This window comes from Odocoileus virginianus, chromosome 25 (assembly GCF_023699985.2).
Source record: "Odocoileus virginianus isolate 20LAN1187 ecotype Illinois chromosome 25, Ovbor_1.2, whole genome shotgun sequence".
In the NCBI taxonomy this organism is placed as follows: Eukaryota; Metazoa; Chordata; class Mammalia; order Artiodactyla; family Cervidae; genus Odocoileus; species Odocoileus virginianus.
Window position 1 is genome coordinate 14,587,595 of NC_069698.1, and position 21,261 is coordinate 14,608,855.

Genomic DNA, 21,261 nt, shown 5'->3' on the forward strand with positions numbered 1-21,261 from the left:
CTATTTAAGACCTTTTCTTTTTCATTAAAATAATGTTTAGCACATTAATAAAGTTATATACTCAATAACAGGTTAATTCATTGGTTCTTCTATATCTTAAGCTGTTAGGGAATTCTGTTCATTGGCCCATTTTCCCCTTAAATATTGCTTCCTTGTCTCTTTTCATTTTTGCTGATTCATACTATATTCTACAGAACTTCAAACAGCCATATTTGTCTCATAGAAAAGAAAGAATCTTAAACCACTGTTTACTTTATTTTTAGATAAGTATGATTACTGGAGCTTCAGTTTCATTGAGTATATATCCAATGAAGTATGAAAAGCTTAGAATTTTATATAGTACGCTTTGGATCACCATTATAATTCTGTCCAAATCAGCACTGTCTTAAGCCAATAAGAAGAGAGAGTAGACACATACATTTGCCAAAGTTGCTTTACATTATCTAGGCAGAAAGACTCATAAATGGTTTTGAATTGGCAAAAAATGTTAGGAGCTGATGGTCTATTTTCACACAAGTCAATAAAGCACTTTTTTTGGCCAAGTAATGTTATTAATTCCTGACTTTGTTCTTAGTTCTATCAACAAACTTTCTAAGAATTAAAATGTGAAAACATATTAGATCTCATACGAGACAGAAATCTAAATGGTATATTGAGACATAATCACCTCTCTCTAGGAGTTTTCACTAAAATGCTAGTGAAAGAAAAATAATAACAAGAAAAATAAAATCTCTTGAAACAATAATTATAATACAAGTCAAGTGTCATAAAGGCTATAAATCATATATAGACCACCGATTTTTCTCTTAAAATGTTAACAGAGATAAGAAATTAGAGAGAGCCAAAACTTTAGAAGTTTCACAATATAACAGACATGTAGATATATATTATTTTAACATTAGCTCTTGTATACATGCAAAGATAATTATTCCTTTTTGTGCACTTAATACTTCAGATTTAAAATGTCAGACTGTTGGTGGGAATGTAAACTGGGACATACATTATAGAGAACAGTATAGAGGTTCTATAAAACACTAAATATTGAGGCATCATATGATCCAGCAATCTCATTTCTGAGCATACATCTGGAGAAAACCATAATTTGAAAAGATAAATGCACCAACATAGTGTCTTGGCACTGTTTACAATAACTAAGACTTAGGAGTGACCTAAATGTCCATCAACAGAGGAACAGATCTAGAAGATGTACACACATATATGCCAACACACACACATACAGAAATAATACTCAGCCATAAAAAAGAGTGAAATACACCGTGTGACTCAGGGAACTCAAACCAGGGCTCTGTAACAACCTAGAGGGGTGGGATGGAAAGGGAGTTTCAAGAGGGAGCGGACATATGTGTACTCATGGCTGATTCATGCTGATATTTGGTAAAAACCAACACAATTCTGTAAAGAAATAATCCTTCAATTAAAAATGAATTTAAAATTAAAAATAAAAGAATGAAGTAAATCCATTCGCAGCAACATGGATGGACCTAGAGGTTACTGAATTAAGTGAGACAAAGACAGAATTCCTATGATACCACTTACGAGTGGAATCTTAAAAAGTGATATAAGTGGACTTATTTAGAAAACAGAAATACACTCACATATACAGCAAACAAACTTATGGTTACGAAAGGGCAAGGTAGGGTGGAGGGATATATTAGGATTTGGGGATTGACATATATACACCACTATATATAAAATAGATAATCAACAGGCCCTGCTGTATAGTACAGGGAACTCTACTCAATATTCTATAGCAACATATTCAGGAAAGAATTCGAAAAAGAATAGACATATGCACATGTATAACTGAAACACTTTGGTGTACACCTGAAACTAACAACATTGTAAATAAACTATATTCCAGTATAAAAAACAAATTTAGAAAAAACTTTAAAATGTCAGGAATATTAGCTGTTGCTTTTCTTTGATACTTTTGTTTAAAATTATTAGTTCTTCAATTATAACCATAGTTAATTTTTTTCATTCTTCATATTTATATATTTTGATTGTGTGCATGTCTGACTCCTTGCAACCCCAGGAACTGTAGCCTTCCAGGCTCCTCTGTCCATGTAATTTTCTAGGCAAGAATACCGGAGTGGGTTGCAATTTCCTTCTCCAGAGGATCTTTCTGACCCAGGGATCAACTAGGCAAATATGCCTTTAAAAATCTTGACTATATTTAAAAAAAAGTTATTTAAAATTATTTTTTAAAATTATTTAATTCATAATTTAAAAATTATTTAAAAGTTATTTAACTCATATTTATTTTGAACTACCTCTAATCACAGAATTATTGTCACTTCTTTTTACTAAAAGCCTTGTGGCTCAGCTGGTAAAGAATCCGCCTACAGTGGGGGAGATCTGGGTTTGATCCCTGAGTTGGGAAGATCCCCTGGAGAAGGGAACGGCTAACCACTCCAGTATTCTGGCCTGGAGAATTCCATGGGCTACACAGTTCACGGAGTCACAAAGAGTTGGGCATGACCAAGCAACTTCCACTTCCACTGCAATATTCTGAGTGGAGACTCACTGCAATTTCAAAGTCTATAAAATCCGAAATATAAGTTTTGAGATTAGTCCTAGAAAGAAAAAATGTCCTTTTAAAGTCAGTTTGCTAACTCACTGACATATCTCTGGAGTCTTTCCAGTAGTAGATAATTAACAGCATTATATAAATAACACATATGTTTAAGCTTTCATTTAAAATCAAGAGCAATAATATGCTTTTCCCTGAGCCTGAGATATAGGAAAAATCAGCATTATAGAAACTACCTACTGCCTTTCACGTAATATATGTAAAAATCTTGAAAAAGGTGATACAGAATTTTACAATAATTCAACTTCACACTCTATCATTATAATGGGTTGTTAACAGCTTGATTTTTTAAAAATTTGCATAAAACAGAACCATGACATTTTCTAAATAGATTATTTTGCATGCTTTAGAACCATTACATTTCAAAAATATTTTTGAGAAGACAGATGCTTTTCACAGATATTTAAAAAAAAAACTAAACATATAGACTTTTTAATATATTTAATTCTGGTGTCTAAAAGACAGGCTCTCATAGAAAAATAGTCTTTCTACATAAAAAAAGTTACTAATGAACATTTTGTTTTCCTAGAAACTTTTCCAACCTGGCACCTATGGAGCTGCAGCATGTACATCCAGAGGAGAAGTAACATCAGGGTCTGGTGAGGCGGCCTCTTCAGTGCTTTCTTGAATTTCCCCCCTTTTAGCAGTGTTGAAAATAGGTCTGGAAAAGCATAGGAAAGCTATATCAAATTTTCCTTAGGAAGTTTGTTCTGTACTGCTTTAGCAACTTTGCAAAGTGAAGGTGTTCTATGGTATGACATTACATTATTCATTTTCACTAATGAGATTTCCTATGAAAATTAACAATATCTTCAGATAAAAATAATTGTATTGCAGTAACTGAAATCAAGTCATATTTGAAAATATAAAACTATTTGAAAGGAGAGCTGAAATATTTAGAATGAAATCTTTTATATGAAATTCATTTCATATGATGCTTCAAGACAATCTAACTTTGATATACTATCTTTATAAGCTGTATTTCAAAGATATTTAAATATTCTATGCTCTTATACAGTCTTCAGTTTAGTTCAGTCAGTCAGTGGTGTCTGACTTTTTGCAACTCCATGAACTGCAGCACGCAAGGCCTCCTTGTCCATCAACAACTCCGGGAATTTACCCAAACTCATGTCCATTGAGTCAGTGATACCATCCAACCACCTCATCCTCAGTCGTCCCCTTCTCCAACTGCCTTCAATCTTTCCCAACATCAGGAACTTTTCAAGTGAGTCAGCTCTTCACATCAGGCGGCCAAAGCATTGGAGCTCAGGCTTCAACATCAGTCCTTCCAATGAACACTCAGAACTGATCTCCTTGAGGATGGACTGGTTGGGTCACCTTGCAGTCCAAGGGACTCTCAAGAGTCTTCTCCAACACCACAGTTCAAAACCATCAATTTTTCTGTGCTCAGCTTTCTTTATAGTCCAATTCTCACATCCATACATGACTACTGGCAAAACCATAGCCTTGACTAGGTGGACCTTTATTAACAGTGTAATGTCTCTGCTTTTTAATATGCTGTCTAGGTTGCTTATAACTTTCCTTCCAAGGAGTAAGCGTCTTTTAATTTCAAGGCTGCAATCACCATCTGCAGTGATTTTGGAGCCCCCAAAAATAAAGTCTGGCACTGTTTCCACTGTTTGCCCATCTATTTGCCATGAAGTGATGGGACCAGATGCCATGATCTTAGTTTTCTGAATGTTGAGCTTTAAGCCAACTTTTTCACTCTCCTCTTTCAATTTCATCAAGAAGCTCTTTAATTCTTCTTCACTTTCTGCCATAAGGGTCCTGTCATCTGCATATCTGAGGTTATTGGTATTTCTCCCAGCAATCTTGATTCCAGCTTGTGTTTCTTCCAGTCCAGCATTTTCCATGATGTACTCTGCATATAAGTTACATAAGCAGGGTGACAATATACAGCCTTGACATATTACATTCCCAATTTGGAACCAGTCAGTTGTTCCATGTCTAGTTCTAACTGTTGCTTCCTGACCTGCATACAGGTTTCTCAAGAGGCAGGTCAGGTGGTCTGGTATTCATTCCCATCTCTTTCAGAATTTTCCAAAGTTTATTGTGATCCACACAGTCAAAGGCTTTAGCATATTCAATAAAACAGAAATAGATGTTTTTCTGGAACTCTCTGGCTTTTTTGATGATCCAACAGATGTTGGCAATTTCATCTCTGGTTCCTCTGCCTTTCTAAAACCAGCTTGAACATCTGGAAGTTCACAGTTCACGTACTGCTGAAGTCTGGCTTGGAGAATATTGAGCATTACTTTACTACTGTGTGAGATGAGTGCAATTGTGTGGGAGTTTGAGCATTCTGTGGCATTGCTTTTTGGGGATTGGAATGAAAACTGGCCTTTTAAAGTCCTGTGGCCACTGCTGAGTTTTCCAAATTTACTGGCATATTGAGTGCAGCACTTTCACAGCATCATCTTTTAGGATTTGAAATAGCTCAACTGGAATTCCATCACCTCCACTAGCTTTGTTCATAGTGATGTTTCCTAAGGCCCACTTGACTTCACATTCCAGGATGTCTAGCTCTAGGTGACTGATCACACCATTGTGATTATCTGGGTCATGAGGATATTTTTTGTACAGTTCTTCTGTGTATTCTTGCCACCTCTTCTTAATATCTTCTGCTTCTGTTAGGTCCATACCATTTCTGTCTTTTATTGAGCCCATCTTTGCATGAAATATTCCCTTGGTATCTCTAATTTTCTTAAAGAGATCTGTAGTCTTTCCCATTCTACAGTTTTCCTCTATTTCTTTGCACTGATCACTGAGGAAGGCTTTCTTATCTCTCCTTGCTATTCTTTGGAACTCTGCCTTCAAATGGGAATATCTTTCCTTTTCTCCATTGCTTTTCGCTTCTTGTCTTTTCACAGCTATTTGTAAGGCCTCCTCAGACAGCCATTTTGCTTATACAGCCTAGGAAGTATTAAATGATCATTTACTAAGGATAAGTAACTTCCACATGTAATACATGGATTGTGTGTGTGTGAGTCGCTCAGTCATGTCCGACTCTTTGTGACCCCATGAACTGTAGCCCTTCCAGGCTCTTTTCAAGACAAGTCTGCTGGAGTGGGTTGCCATTTTCTTCTCCATATACATGGACTAGTTTTACAAATATATGTTATATATAAAATATTTAGGTATGTGTTTGCCAAAATGAAAATACCACTGACTATATTAACTTGAATTAAAAAAATAAGAATGTATGATGGCAGGAATACATCATCCTTACTTTGTTCAAATGATCAGTGTAATTAGTTAAAACATAAAACATATTTTTTATTTGATTTTTCCCCAATATTGACTATCTGACATGTAGTAAAACTACTGATGACTTAGTTACAGCTATTTTCTAAAATCCGTAACAATGTTAACATGAGTATTGCCTTCAGGTTTAGTGAAAATGAATATAGTAAAAATACGTAAATGGAGAGAGGTTGCTAAAACAGTAACCACTAATCTAAATGCTCTTATAGTTTTACTGCCTCTTTTAGACTTGTATAAGGCTTGGGTAGACATTAAAGAATCGATATCATTCAAATTCCAGTATAATAACTGAAAGTGATAAACTGTAAATGGTTTCACCATTCTTCACAGTGATAGCATGTTAAAAACAAATAATGAAGAAGACTCTTTCATAATGTTAGGAGAAAAAATAATATTTAAGGCTATTATATTTGATGGACTTCTTTTCTAACTCATGTTTTAATATTTAGGATTGACCATCAATTAGAAAAAGACATTTGAACCATGTGATTCTGTTATGGTACCTTAATATTTATTTCAGTCACATTTGCCTTCCTAATTGCCTCTTCTTAAATGAATAACTTTAAACTACTAATATTTGAAAACATTGTAAAGTAATATAAACATTAATTATAAATTAATTATCATAAAAATGTCTATACCCTCTTATCATATGCCATGACACAGTTAGACTACAATTACAGTTACTCAATATGTAGCTCACTTAACAAAACACAAAATCACTAGAAATATCTATCTTCTTGATATACTTTTCTTTTGATTATTTTAGAAATCTGTATTTGGTTATTTCAAAGCCACAGTTAGAAATTAATAAAGCATGCTGAAAAAATTATTTTTAAAAATCAAATGATCACTTTTGAGAATGAGAATTTATAACTAAGATTAGAAAACCCACATGGTTTAATATAATTCCTTTAATAATAATGGCAGAATAATATAAAACCAAAATTAATCTTTAAACTCTAAAAACAATGTTTGTTCATCTAAAGACTCAAGTTGAACGAAAGGAAAATATGATAGAAATTAACACTGACCCCATGACATTTAAATTAAAAACAAAATAGCCTAGTCAGTCAAGTGAAGTATGCTATTTACAGTGTTCTTTGTGGTTTAAATGTGTGGCAATTTATTTCCCCCAGTGAGAAAAAAGCTCATTAAAACAGGAAAATATATTTTATAATTTGAAAGGGAAACTCTATTAGTAACATTGTAGTGTGAACAATACAATATTGTGGGCAAGAAACCTATGGTTTAATGACAGAATATTATAAGGAGAATGTTCATGATACTGTAGATGTTTAAACAAAATAATTTCATAATTAACAATCACAAAACTCTGTTGGATTACAAGTTGCACAGAGACAAATGAAGTCCTTACAACTTATTTAAAAAAATAAAGAGTTCATAAGAGTTCATAAAAGATTAAATGTTAAACATATCAATATATTTCTAATTTGAAGAGGTCAAAGTCAAAACACTAGTAACCAGAAAATCAATGTGCTTCTCATAAATTTTGGGCCAATGGGTTGCTAACTTCGTAGCAAGCCAAATTCAAAAGAGAAAAGAAATGCTTTGCGAAAAAAAAATAAATAAATAAAAACAATAGAAGCAGGGAAAAGTTTGTTGCTAGGCACAAGGACAGACCAAGAGAAACCTTCCCAAAGCTATGACAGATAAACTAGATATATTATATAGGTGAAATTAGTGAAAACTGAATTTTCCATGATTTAGTAATTAAATGTGGGGTTCACAAGTCACAGATGCTGTAACAGGAGAAAAATTGCAAATTCTGTTCCTCACTGGAAGATTACAATAAATAGCTAGACATGACACACATGTGTACTAGCTGATGTTAGAAACATTTTAAGTGTTAAGTACCAAATTGTTTTAGGCAATTTAAGGCAGTATAAGAGATGGAGTACAAATTTCAGCTTAAAGGAAAGGAGGTGAAAATTTCAAAGCACACTGGATCCTCAAATACAAAGATGAGTAGAGAAATGAAACAAGAGAATGATAGCAAGCTCATGAACACTATTAATTATAAACATCATTATAGAATAAAATAAAGATTAATGCAACTAGCTGGTTACTGAAGAGTTTTAACATTGCCAGGGATGTGTCTAGTCAGTCTAGTGGCCAAAAGAGAATATAAGACAACTTTTAGGGTTTCATGGAGGGACTGAGGCCAACCTGAATTTAGGAGTGCCACACTGAACAATTCTCCACAGTAGCAGGTAGAAATGAGAAAACTACAATCACCAAAAAGGACTCCTTGGTGCACTGGGAAGACCCAGAGGAATCGGGTGGAGACGGAGGCGGGAGGGGGGATTGGGATGGGGAATACTGGTAACTACATGGCTGATTCATGTCAATGTTATGACAAAAACCGCTACAATATTGTAAAGTAATTAGCCTCCAACTAATAAAAATAAATGAAAAAATAAAAGAATAAAAAAAAAAAATGGAAAAAAAATAAATAAAATTTGGAAAATCAAATTTAAATGTTTTGTGTATTTGTATGGCTTACTTCTCTAATTAAAATAAAAAATTTCAGTCTTTAAAACCCTTTTAATTTAGGACTACCTACTAACAGTGGCAAGTTCTATGTCCCATTTTCAGTGAAACCATTTCAGGGCGTCTCTCTCCAGTATACACTGTAAATAACAATGGCCTATGGTTTAAATGTGGCAATGGGAGAGACTTAGATTCAAAACTGGTAAAGGTTTCTGCGGAGTTGCTACTGCAAATACTTGAAATCTCTCAGTAAATTCAGAATCTGAACACAGTTCATTTTTCACTTACTTTTTAAACTTTATTTTAATTAGATAATTGCTTTACAGTGTTGCATTGGTTTCTGCTGCACGATGTAAATAAGCCATAAGTATACATATATCGCCTTCCTCTTGAGCCTCACTCCCACCTTAGTTTAAGTTTAATAATGGGTAAGAGTAAGAGATGATCATAGTGCTTGCTAGTTCTGAAATTCCTTTAGGGGTACACAGAACTAGTCCTTAGGTCTTGGGCATAAAAAGGCACTAATCCATCTTCTCTTTTATCCCCATTAGAAGACTTCTGATAGGGCACTGCAACACTCCTGGAACCCTGGGACTTTTCTACTCTGAACATTCCATCCTAGAGTGATGACTCCAGTGCACTCTTGGTGCTTTTCTGACTTAAAAATAAAGTGAAAAAATTGTTCTAAGAATTAAACTTCATTTGATTATACAGCATAGTATTAAATATATTCAGAAATGCCCCCTTCAAAAAGAAATTATACTCTACATACAATATTGGCAGAAGGTGAAAGTAACATAAAACCATGATAGGGTGGCAACTAAGAGAATGGGGAATACCTTGAAAGCATAGCCTCATAGAGTCACAAAATAAATCTTTAAAGATAAATAAAGTTTCACAGCCCTATGGTTTAAACATTACCATGAGGTATTAGTTCTTTTAAAAGACTGTTGAAAAAACTATTCTGGGATATTTTCAGCTTCTGATAAGGGTAAAAGTGCTTCTGTTGGACTGTCTTTAGTTAAAAGAATAAGCTCCAGAAATGATGGAGAATAAGGGAACTGGAAGAAACTTGAGGGAAGTAGAAACTAAAGGAGTTAAACTAAGATCCTTGAAAGAAAAGTATCACACTGGTGAAGGTCACACTTTCGACACTTCATACACCTTGAAGGCACAACTCGGTTTACAATACAGGGAATGGGGTGGCTGGAAGGGGACAGAAATAGCTCAAGCTGAAATGTGCAGTTTTACTGATCCCTTCCCCTATCTCTACCCTCCACCCAGCCACCCCACAGCCTCCTAAACACAAACACACACCTCCAGGAGGAATCAGAGATTGGACTTTTTGGATTTTGGATGAGCTAGAAATTGGGAGTGGGATGTAGCTGTGCAGAGACAGAGAAGGAGGACTCCAAAAACTGCATATTCAGGGTAAAATAGCCCTGACACAGCCTAAAACTAAACCTTCAACAAATCATGGTGTCTGTGAGTCATTAAATTAAATAGAAGAAAATTTAAAAACTTTTAGAGGAAAATTACACTATCGAGAGTCTCTAAAATACAGTTGACTCTTGAACAACATGGGTTTGAACTGCACAGGTCCACTTATACACAAAGTATTTTTCAATAAATATACAAATGTATTGTACTATGCCATTTTATATTATAAGAAACTTCAACATCTGTGAATATTGGTGTACTTGGGGACTCCTGGAACCAATCCCCCCAGATATGGAGGGATAAATAGGTATTATCCATAATGACCAGTAGACAATAAGAATTACTAAACATGTAAAGAAATGGGAAAATATGATTCTGTATTAGGAGAAAAATCTGTCAGTTGAAAATAAATAGACAAACCAGATATCAAAATTAGTAAAGAAGATTTTAAATACTTAAATAAATCTATTAAGGAATCTATAGAAAAGATGACTACAATGAATCAAGAGATATAAAAACTGCAAAAGAATACAAGGCAAAGCAAAGCAGCCAAGAAAACAAATCCTGGAATTGAACAATTCAACATTTGAAAAAAAATCTATTGGATGAGATTAAATGCATAAGGGACAAAACAGAAAAAAGGATCACGGAACCTGAAACGCAGGTTAATAGAAATCATCTACACCGAAGTATACAGAGAATTTAAAAAAAAAAGATTTTTAAAAAGAAAAGAGAATAAAAGCTCAATGACCTGAGCAGCAGCATGAAATGGTTTGCATACATGTTTTTGGAGTCCCAGATACAAAGGGGAGAGAGACTGGGGCAAAAATATTATTTTGAAAAAGGAAGATAACAGAAAAATTTCTAAATTTCATCAGAAGACTCATAGATTCAGGAAGCTTAGTAAATTCCAAGTAGGATAAATAAAAAAAGAAAATTGCAGCTTCTTTTTAAAATTATGAGCTTGGGATATTTTAATTATAGACATGATTAGTTTGTTCTGAAAACTAATACATGAATTATTTTATAAATGGCTAAAAAATAGTAAACTTGAAAGAGTAGTTTTTGCTCAATTAACAATAGCATTAAACTATGAAATTTAAAAAGATTTGAACTACTTGAAAGTCTAGATCTCCAAGTTGAAAAAAATAATAAATATAATAATGACCTAAAGGTACTTTTTGAAAAGTATAATTTACCAAGTGATGAGATGACCTCTGTTTCTTTTCATATATTCCATATATACACTTTTATTATTTTTTTAGTTCATTAATACTTTATTTAGCAGAATTTGGAGACTGTATAATTTATCTTATTTATTTTTACCTTTATTTTCTGTTCAATGAAGGATGATAGTTGGGAAATGATTATTTTTAAAACATCACTGTTGACATTATACTATTCCTCTTCTAGGATTGGTTGTAGACACTGCATGTTTTTCTTTGGTATGGTAGAGTAGGATGAATATATGAAATCTGTCTCATAGAATGGAATATTTAGGTAATGACAATGAAAACTATATGAAGTATTGAAGTTCAAAGACATACATGAGAAAGAGCTAAAAAGCAAGGGCCGAGAAGAAGTTCTGAGGACTAGTAAAATGCATGATCAGATAATTTACCAAAAAAAAAGAAAAAAATTAGACCAATGGTCAATTCCAATAAGCAACCAGCAAACAAAGTACTACAAATTGAAATATTTTTGGTCTACTGAACTGGCTAACAGATAAAACCCAATATTAATGATAAACATTAACTTCCAAAAAAAAAAAAAAAACCGTATAAAATGTGGGTTTGCTTGGTGAAAAGGGTGACCTAGCTGCATAAATGGGGACCATTTGCCAATGTATAATATCCGTATTTGTATTATTTTAAGCAATCTTGCCATATGGTTTCACAGTGTTTAAAAAAAAAAACTTACTAGCTTAGGTGAAGCAGATTCTATATAGTGCTGATGGAAGTGCAACTACTAAATTACTATTCACTGTTTCCCAAGTCTAATTTTTGGCATAGTTGTGACCAAGCACAGAAAAACCTCTGCCTTTGTAAAAATTACTTCTCGTAAGCTTTTTGATTGGTATCAAGTCTTACATTATACAGATGTACATAAACTTTAATTTTCAGCCTTACTGAAGAAAATATTTTTAATTATTATCAAGCCTTATGATGGAGTTTATGCTTTTGGCTATAGAATCTTATTTTGCAAAATTTCTTTTCTTGAAAATATCACTTGCATAAATTCTGCTAACTGCCTCAAGGAACCCAATCTAGCAGACAAGAATGTGTTTGTGTTGACTGTGTATATGGCTGTACCAGTGTGTGTATGTTCAAGTGGTGAAAGGAAAATGCCATAATATTCTGGCATTTGTACAAACAGTAGTAAGTAAATGGCAACCCGCTCCAGCATTCTTGCCTGGAGAATCCCATGGACAGAGGAGCTTGGCGCGCTACAGTCCATGGGGTTTCAAAGAGTCAGACACGACTGAGTGACTAACACACTGTAAGTAAAATTATTTTTAATGTAAGAAATCTTAAACTTGTTTTCTACATTAAAATAATGCATCACCTAAACTTCAGAGCTTTTTTCATCAGTTATTTTTCATAAATTTTTTGCCATAAAAAAAACATAGAAATAAAGATATTTCTTACAAATAATGACAACTGTTGTCTGGTCATTTCCTGTTCTGTATAAGATGATCATCACAGCACTTTTTCATGGTAGTCCAAAACAGAAACAAGTATCTACACTTTCTCCCTTGTCTGACTCCTCAATCCACAGCTAGATGGTTGTTTCACATATTTAACTTTCCTCCAATTTCAATCTGAAATTTATAGTCATACACTTATTTATATCCCTATAATTTCATACTAAATTGCTTTAAAAAAAAAGTCATATATCCTAAGCTGCCTCTACTTTCAATGATCTGCGACCTGATCCTGATTCATTCCTGTTCAGAGTGGGACCTTCTTGCCAGGTGCTAATAAAACTATGGCGTTACAAGAGAATTCTGTTACAACATGACTAATTTCATCTGGAGAAATCTGAAAACAGAAGTAGTTTGTAGGAGAATCCAAGAAGCTAGATGTCTGTCTGTGGCAAGGTGCACATTCTAAAAGTATAAAAAATACAGTGCCTTTTTAAAATAAACATCTTTAGCTAAAGAAATACAGTAATAGATGAGAAACTAAAGGTCTGCAACTTTGGAAACTTGGAGTTAAAATAATTGAACGTGTCCTTAGTAGAAGGGATTCCCTAGTTACTCAGATGGTAAGGGAACTACCTGCAATGCGGGAGACCCACGTTCAGTTCCTGGCTGGGGACTGTTCCCTGCAGAAGGGAATGGCTAACCACGCCAGTACTCTTCCTTGGAGAATTCCACAGACAGAGGCGCTTGGGGGGCTGCAGTGGGGTGGCAAAGAGGTGGACAGGACTGAGCAACTAACATACTTGAGTAGAAGGGAGATATATTGCAGAGTAATCGTACCAAACATTCATCATTTTTTGTCTTTATCATTAATGTGGTTTAAGTAATGTGAAAAATGTTAAACAGTAGAAGAAAAGTTCTCTCTTTATAGGCTTTTGATAATAATAAAAAGCAAAAGTTATGCTGTATAACTAAACTGTATTCGCTAACAGTTTCTAAGCTATTTTGTTTGAAAAATTTTCTCCCCAAATAGGAAAAAAAAAACAAAACAGGAGGATATAAAGTTTGATGAGCTGCATCACTTAAATTTAATAATAAATACCATAGTTTTTAACATTTTAACTTTTCAAAATAATATAAGACTTTAATTATAACTACTCTTTGAAAAATACAGTTTCCTACATAACCATGATATCACTGTCATATCTATTAAAACTGACAGTAATTCTTAAATATTTAATATTCTTTAATATTCTTTAATTCTTTAATATTTAATATAGTCCTTTTTCAGATTTACTTTTGTATCCAATCAAGGTCTATGGCTCACATTTGGCTCTCTGTTTTTAACCTGAATAATTTTTTCCCCTAAATATTTCATCTAGTGACTTTAATATTCTTTGACAGTCTTTTCTGAATTAATTATTCCATTAAGTTTTGAAAAATGGAGATTTTCTAATTCTATCATTTCTTCTTCATTTAGTAGGAGGAATTTTTTCTATAATGAAAAACTGTCCCTCATGAACTAACGCCATCTGGTTACCCAGAAACAGATCTCCTACTGGAAAATGAATATAAATGCTTAATTTTTTTCTTTAATTACAATTAATCTAAGTAAGGATTTGGTATAACAGCTATCATCAAATATAAGGCTCTTTTTTTATGCTTTCTCCATCTCTCTCCCTCTTTCTCATAACAAGGTAGCCTGAAGGATATTAATATATTTAAATATGTCCATCAATTTCTTTATGATACTCAAATTTTCATAATCTTGGCCAACAGAAGCTTCATCAAACTGGCTTATATGTTATCACAAATATACACAGAGTGCATTAAAATCTATGACTTTTAATGAATTTCAAAATCACTTCTGAAATATACTCAGCACTCTTTAGTTATTCTATTTAAGAGCTATATAAACACATTGAGAGGTTAACCATTACCAATTTATGACAATCATGAATATTTTAACAATCTATACTAGGATAAAAACATCATAAAAGTGTATGATTTAAAAAATGGTATGCTTTATTTTCTGAATATTTCTAAAACTTTTAATAAATTTAGCCAAACATAATAAATGTATTTGAAAAAGTAATATAAGAAATGCAAAAAGTAAACAATGATTTACATAGCTAATTAATATGTTCCTGTATTTATATATAATATGAAAAAAAAGTATTTGCTAATTTTCAATTATCACATGATTTTAGCACCTTTAGAAAGTAACATGTTCTCACTGTAGTGCTAATCATAAAGAAAATTTAAATCACATATAAAAATATCTCAGTAAGAGTTTTTATTATGTATATTTTCTTAACTATTCTCCTGGATAAAGTTCTATGTATAATCCTTAGTCTTAAAGTAAAACACAATTAGTATAAACAAAGACAGTACTATTGGCTATCTGTATTAGAATTAAGTCCTTTTCCTTATACAGGTAATTAATGGCCTTAAAGAATTCTGGGCAGAAGCTGACTTGAAGTTAATGTCTTTTTGCAAACCATAAAATTTGTATTACATAAAATTTCCTCTTATAAATTTTAATTCAATTTTCATTGGAGAGAAAAAAATTCATTAAGCTGAAGCTATTTCATGGACTTTTTTTTATAAATGGGGTGAGGTATGTCCCCAAAACACAAACAACACAAGCATCTTAATTTTATATAGAATGTATTATAGACACACATGCATACAATCAGTCAAGTGGGCCTTAGGAAGCACTGCTAACAATAAAGCTAGTGGATGCGATGGAATTCCAGTAGAGTTATTTAAAACCCTAAGTGATAATGCTATCAAAGTGCTGCACTCAATATTTCAGCAAATCTGGAAGACCCAGCAGAGGCCACAGGAGTGGAAAATTCCCAATTATTCAGTTATCTCAGTTCCCAAGAAGTACAGTACTCAAGAAGTTCAAACTACCAGACAACTGGACTTATCTCCCACGCTAGTAAGGTCACACACAAAATCTTGCATGCTAGACTTCAGCATTACATGCACCAAGAACTTCCAGGCATCCAAGCTGGTTTCAGAAAAGGCAAAGGAACAAGAAATCAAATTGCCAACATTCGCTGGATTATAGAGAAAGCAAGGGAATCCCAGAAAAATGTCTACCTCTGTTTCATCAACTACACTAAAGCCTTTGATTATGTGGATCATAACAAACTGGGGAAAACTCTTAAAGAGATGGGAATATCAGATGATCTTGTCTCCTGAGAAACCTGTATGCTGTCAAGAAGAAACAGTTAGGACATGTATGGAACAACTGACTGGTTCAGGATTGAGAAAGGAGTACAACAAGACTGTTGTCATTCTGTTTGTTTAACTTATAGGTTGGGCACATCATGAAAAATGCTGGGCTGGATGAGTTACAAGCTAGAATAAAGATTGGCGGGAGAAACATCAATAACCTCAGTTATGTGGAGAATATCACCCTGATGTCAGAAAGTGAAGAGGAACTAAGGAACCTCTTGATGGGGGTGAATGAAGAGAATGAAAAAGCTAGCTTAAAATTAATATTTTAAAAAATAAGATCATGGCATCTGGCCTCATCACTTCATGGCAAATAGATGTGGAAAAGACAGATTTCCTGTTCTTGGGCTCTAAAATTAAGGCAGATGGTGACTGTAGCCATGAAATCAGAAGACAACTGCTTCTTGGCAGGAAAGCCATGACAAAGCTAGACACTATGTTGAAAGGCAAAGACATCAGTTTGCCAATTAAGGTCCATATAGTCAAGGTTATGGTCTTTCCAGTGGTCACGTACAGTTGTGAGAGCTGGACCGTAAAGAAAGGCAGAGTGCTGAAGAATTGATGCCTTTGAACTGTGGTGCTGGAGAAAACTCTTGAATGTCCCTTGGACAGAAAGTGGATCAAACCAGTCAATCTTAAAGGAAATCAACCCTGGGTAATCATTGGAAGGACTGATGCTGAAGCTGAAGCTCCAGTATTTTGGTTACCTGATGAGAAGAGCCAACTCATTGGAAAAGTCTCTGATGCTGGCAAAGACTGAGGCCAGAAGGAGAAGAGAGCATCAGAGGATGAGATGGCTCGATGCATCACCAGTCCAATGGGCATGAACCTGGGCAAACTCAGGGAGGTGGTGAGGGACAGGGAAGCCTGCTATGCTGCAGTCCATGGGGTCCTGAAGACTTGGACATGACTGGGCGACTGAATAACAACAGTAAATATATATAACTATAAAGAAAACTATATGGGAAGTCCTCTCTAAAGGTTTCTGGAATAATGAAATTGAAAAAAAAGAATTGCTGTATGCCAGCACAAGGAGAGCTTATTTAAATGGAAACATGTTTACAGGCTTGTTTATTTTTGTAAATGGTACATAATTAACCAAGAGAAGTTTGATACTAGGTTTTAAAAACCCCTAAAAAGCAGGTCTTAACACTACATAGACAGTCAATAAACATACTGTGAATCAAATAAATAAAGGCATATTTTCATTGTGTTTAATGTTTTCTGCTACATTCTCTACACTGTATCGTAATGACAGGAGATTTTCCTAATTTATCTAATAGGTAGATGAGAATTTTTAATTTAATTCTTTGCACTTGTCCCATCAGTTGATTTGGTTTTATTTTAAAGTGTAAAAATCTTTTGTTGTAGAAGACACACCAATATGATAAAGAAAATACACACAACCACAAATTATTTTGGTAAGTTTTAAAAATATTGTTCAATAGCAATCATTTATTGTGATGAGAGAACAAGATAAAATCAACCTATGTTGCCTTTTCCCTTGTTTCTTAATTTGTAATGCAAGTATTTTGATAGAGCTTAGGATATTTTTGCCTATTTGAGAAAATGTGTTCTCCTGTTGATTTTACTTCCTTATGATTTTAGCTTTTATACATGCTACAATTTAATTAAAAATAGTTTTTTAATGACTACTTGAATCAAAAGGCAGAGGAATTGGTAAAGGAGAACTTCACAAATTACAGATGTACATTCAGAAATGTATTTATGATTTGATGTAGTCTTTTTATTCTTATATGAAGCAGGATAATCCTTGGACAAAACAGTTTGGAAAATAAGGAAAAAATATCCACACTCTACCTATTAACATGAAGAGCTTGAAGCAATGCAATTTGTTGAGTGAAGAAATATTAAGAAAATTATTATTAGAGATGGACACAAATTTCTACTTTGGCCAAAGGCATACGATTTTAGATCTAGGAAACTTTAAATAGTATCCAATACCTAAAAGTTATTATAGTCAATTATAATCCCTGTCTCAGTAGACTGAAAAAAGATAGCTTCTTTTATTGAAACAGGCATATATAAAACATTTTCCCTAAAGCTAAATTAAATGAAGTGCCTAGATGAGTCTTTTTTTTCAGCAAGAGACAACATTCCTTTGAAGATAATATTAATGTATTTTTATGAATTTCTGTGAAATCTATTATACTGTCACAAACTTTAATTCTTCCTAAAACTTCTTTCATTATGTATTTTATTATAGCTGTGTAAATTTACTCCTTGCTTGCAAATCTGAATCTAGGAGAGTCTTTCATTCCAAAAAAGATGCTCTACTTTGGAAGTTCATTATACTCCCTCATACTTTCCCCAGTTTTCATATTAGTATTCTAATTTACTAATTATTTACTACTGTTATTAATATAAAAATATAACATATCCTTAGCCTTGAAAAAACTAGGCAGTTTTTCAATTAGACATTTACCAAAAACAACTATATTCTATTGTTGCCTATATTGTATTTATGAATAATGTAGTATAATGAATAAGAATAACTTAGATTTGGTTTTATGTTAACTATAAAATTTACCTGCATATACTAAGAAAGTGTGATATGCATATTTCATTAAAGTAGTGTTTCCTTGTTTACTTAATTTACTTTAAGAACTAATTTAAGAATATATTAAATCCATTTAGTGTTATAGAAAAGAAACCCTTCTGTCCCCATAGAAACCTGTTTACTAATCAGAAAATTAAGTACATAAGAATGTGACATAAGTAATGAAGCAAAACTCACATTACACTTTCAAATCACTACAGTTAGTTTTTGGTTACCCCTGTGGTGTTGGAGAAGACTCTTGAGAGTCCCTTGAACTGCAAGGAGATCCAACCAGTCCATCCTAAAGGAGATCAGTCCTGGGTGTTCATTGGAAGGACTGATGTTGAAGCTGAAACTCCAATATTTTGGCCACCTGATACGAAGAGCTGACTCATTTGAAAAGACCCTGATGCTGTGAAAGATTGAAGGCAGGAGGAGAAGTGGATGACGGAGGATGAGATGGTTGGATGGCATCACCGACACAATGGACATGAGTTTGGATAAACTCCGGGACGTGGTGATGGACAGGGAGGCCTGGTGTGCTGCAGTTCATGGGGTCACAAAGAGTTGGACACGACTGAGCGACTGAACTGAATTGAAATTATAAGCTGGAATCAAAACATTTTTCAACACAAATAGGTAAATATTACTAAGTACTAAATACTACTAAATATTCTCCGGTATTCTTGCCTGGAGAATCCCATAACAGTGGAGCCTGGCAGACTACTGTCCATAAGGTCACACAGAGTCAGACACAACTGAGGTGACTTAGCAGGCACAACTGACCATACAACTAGAATAATGACTAGCAAAACATATTAGGTAAACCAATCTCTGAAAACACTAAATAATTTTGAAAGTGTTATTTCATAAAATCAAAACAATTTCTGCTTAACCCTACAAAATGATCAATCATTTTTTTTAAAAAATAATTTAAAATAGTTAACTGTCTACCATGGTACAGACAGCATAACATATTATAGTCCCAATGATACAATAATAAGGAATTTAAAAGTTTTATATCCATAAATATTTTTTTCAGTAGGGTATAATGGAAATTGTATCATTTGGTCATTTGCTTTATAAGCTTAAACATTAAACTTCCGAATAGGAACCTGAAAAAAATGCTCTGTTACCAAATCCCTTTGAGAAGAGTTGCTACAAGTTTGGATTAAGTTATTTTTAGACTCCGTAAATATATCTAAATCATCTGATTTTTAAGAAAATTAGAGTGATATCTTCCTCCAACTTTATACATACTCCAAACCCATGTTTGAGAAGTAAAATATATATATAAAAAAAGAGAGAAGTAAAATATATATTCATCTTCACTAAAAGAAGATTAAAGCCAAATAAATTTACCTAAAATGTTAAAACTCAATTTCAAAAAAAATCATAAACTCAAGTCCCAGAGTAAAAAATTGTAAACAAAATTGTTTTTAATGAATTTCCTATTCATTTCATTGTTTACAGCATGCTACCTTCCATCACTGAAACATGAAGACATTATAGCCAACAGGCAGTATCTTCATATATTAACTATTACTGACAGTATAATTTCTCATAATTTATTACAGCCCAACTTTTGAAATCTTAAAGCTAAGGATTTAAAGGTATACTTCTTCATATTTTCATAACATTAGGCTACAGAAATTTATTATGAAAAATTTAATTGAGATTTTATCCAGTTGGAAGAGTAGAGCATAAGTTGCTTTATGCGTTCAAAACCTATCTTAACCTTCAACATATTTATAAATTTAGTAGCAATTATTTATCCATAAATCATAAATTTTGGTGCTCCGATATCCATGCACTGAAAATATTTTGAATATATTAACCATGTTTGTGCCATAGGAAGACTAGCAGATCTTGACTGTAGAGATGGGGGGAGAGAGGGCAAGTGAGAGATATGGAGAGAGGGGAAGGGAGAGAGAATGGGGAGAAGAGAAGACAGAAAAAAGTATAGCAAATAGTAAGGATACGTGTTATTTCTATGATTTTCTAAATATGATTTTTGTGTGTACAATACAAAAATTGCTCTATCTAAGCAGAAACTTTTCTTGGACTCCAAAATCACTGCAGATGGTGATTGCAGCCATGAAATTAACAGACGTTTGCTCCTTGGAAAAAAGCTATGACAAACCTAGACAGCCTGTTAAAAAGCAGAGACATTACTTTGTCAACAAAGGTCCATCTAGTCAAAGCTATGGTTTTTCCAGTAGTCAAGTTTGGATGTGAGAGTTGGACCATAAAAAAAGTTGAGTGCTGAAGTATTGAGCTTTTGAACTGTGGTGTTGGAGGAGACTCTTGAGAGTTCCTTGGACTGCAAGGAGATCCAACCAGTCCATCCTCAAGGAAACCAGTCCTGAATATTCATTGGAAAGACTGGTGCTGAAACTGAGACTCCAACACTTTGGCCACCTGATGCGAAGAGCTGATGCATTGGAAAAGACCCTGATACTGGGAAAGACTCAAGGCAGGAGAGAAGGGGATAACAGAGGATGAGATGGTTGGATGGCATCATCAACTCAATGGACATGAGTTTGAGCAGGTTCCAGGAATTGGTGATAAACAGGGAAGCCTGGTGTGTTGCAATCCATGGTGTTGCAAAGAGTTGGACACGATTGAGCGACTGAACTGAACTGAACTGATGGGGGGAAAAAAGTTTGAAAGAAACTATGTAAGAGAATAAGAGTGTGTTAGAAAAACTATCCTTTAACTCTGATCATAAAATTGAAGACAATTAATCACAAAGAGTCAGACATGACTGAGCGACTGACCTGAACTGAACTGAATGGTATGGTAGTGATGCACAAATACAAAATCTCCCACACTTTTGTAGACTACTAAGCATTAGCTTATAGTCAATTAATATACTGATTTTTCATTATGCACATTTTATTAAGTTATAAAAATTGACTCTCTGCAATTGTGAGGCTTCTTGTATTTGATAGT

General features: G+C 33.6%; 1 protein-coding gene across 9 annotated transcripts in view; it reads right to left on the minus strand.

Moving 5' to 3' along the window:
* Window positions 1-21,261, minus strand: part of EPHA6 (EPH receptor A6) — a 938,174-nt gene that overhangs the window by 799,906 nt on the left and 117,007 nt on the right. Inside the window, exon 3 of one of the 9 annotated variants that reach the window (XM_070455031.1) lies at window positions 3,157-3,275. The exons of the other annotated variants lie outside the window; for them this stretch is intronic. Coding sequence (XP_070311132.1) covers window positions 3,157-3,275 — 119 coding nt within the window. The remainder of the gene's footprint in view (window positions 1-3,156; window positions 3,276-21,261) is intronic. 9 annotated transcript variants of the gene reach the window in all.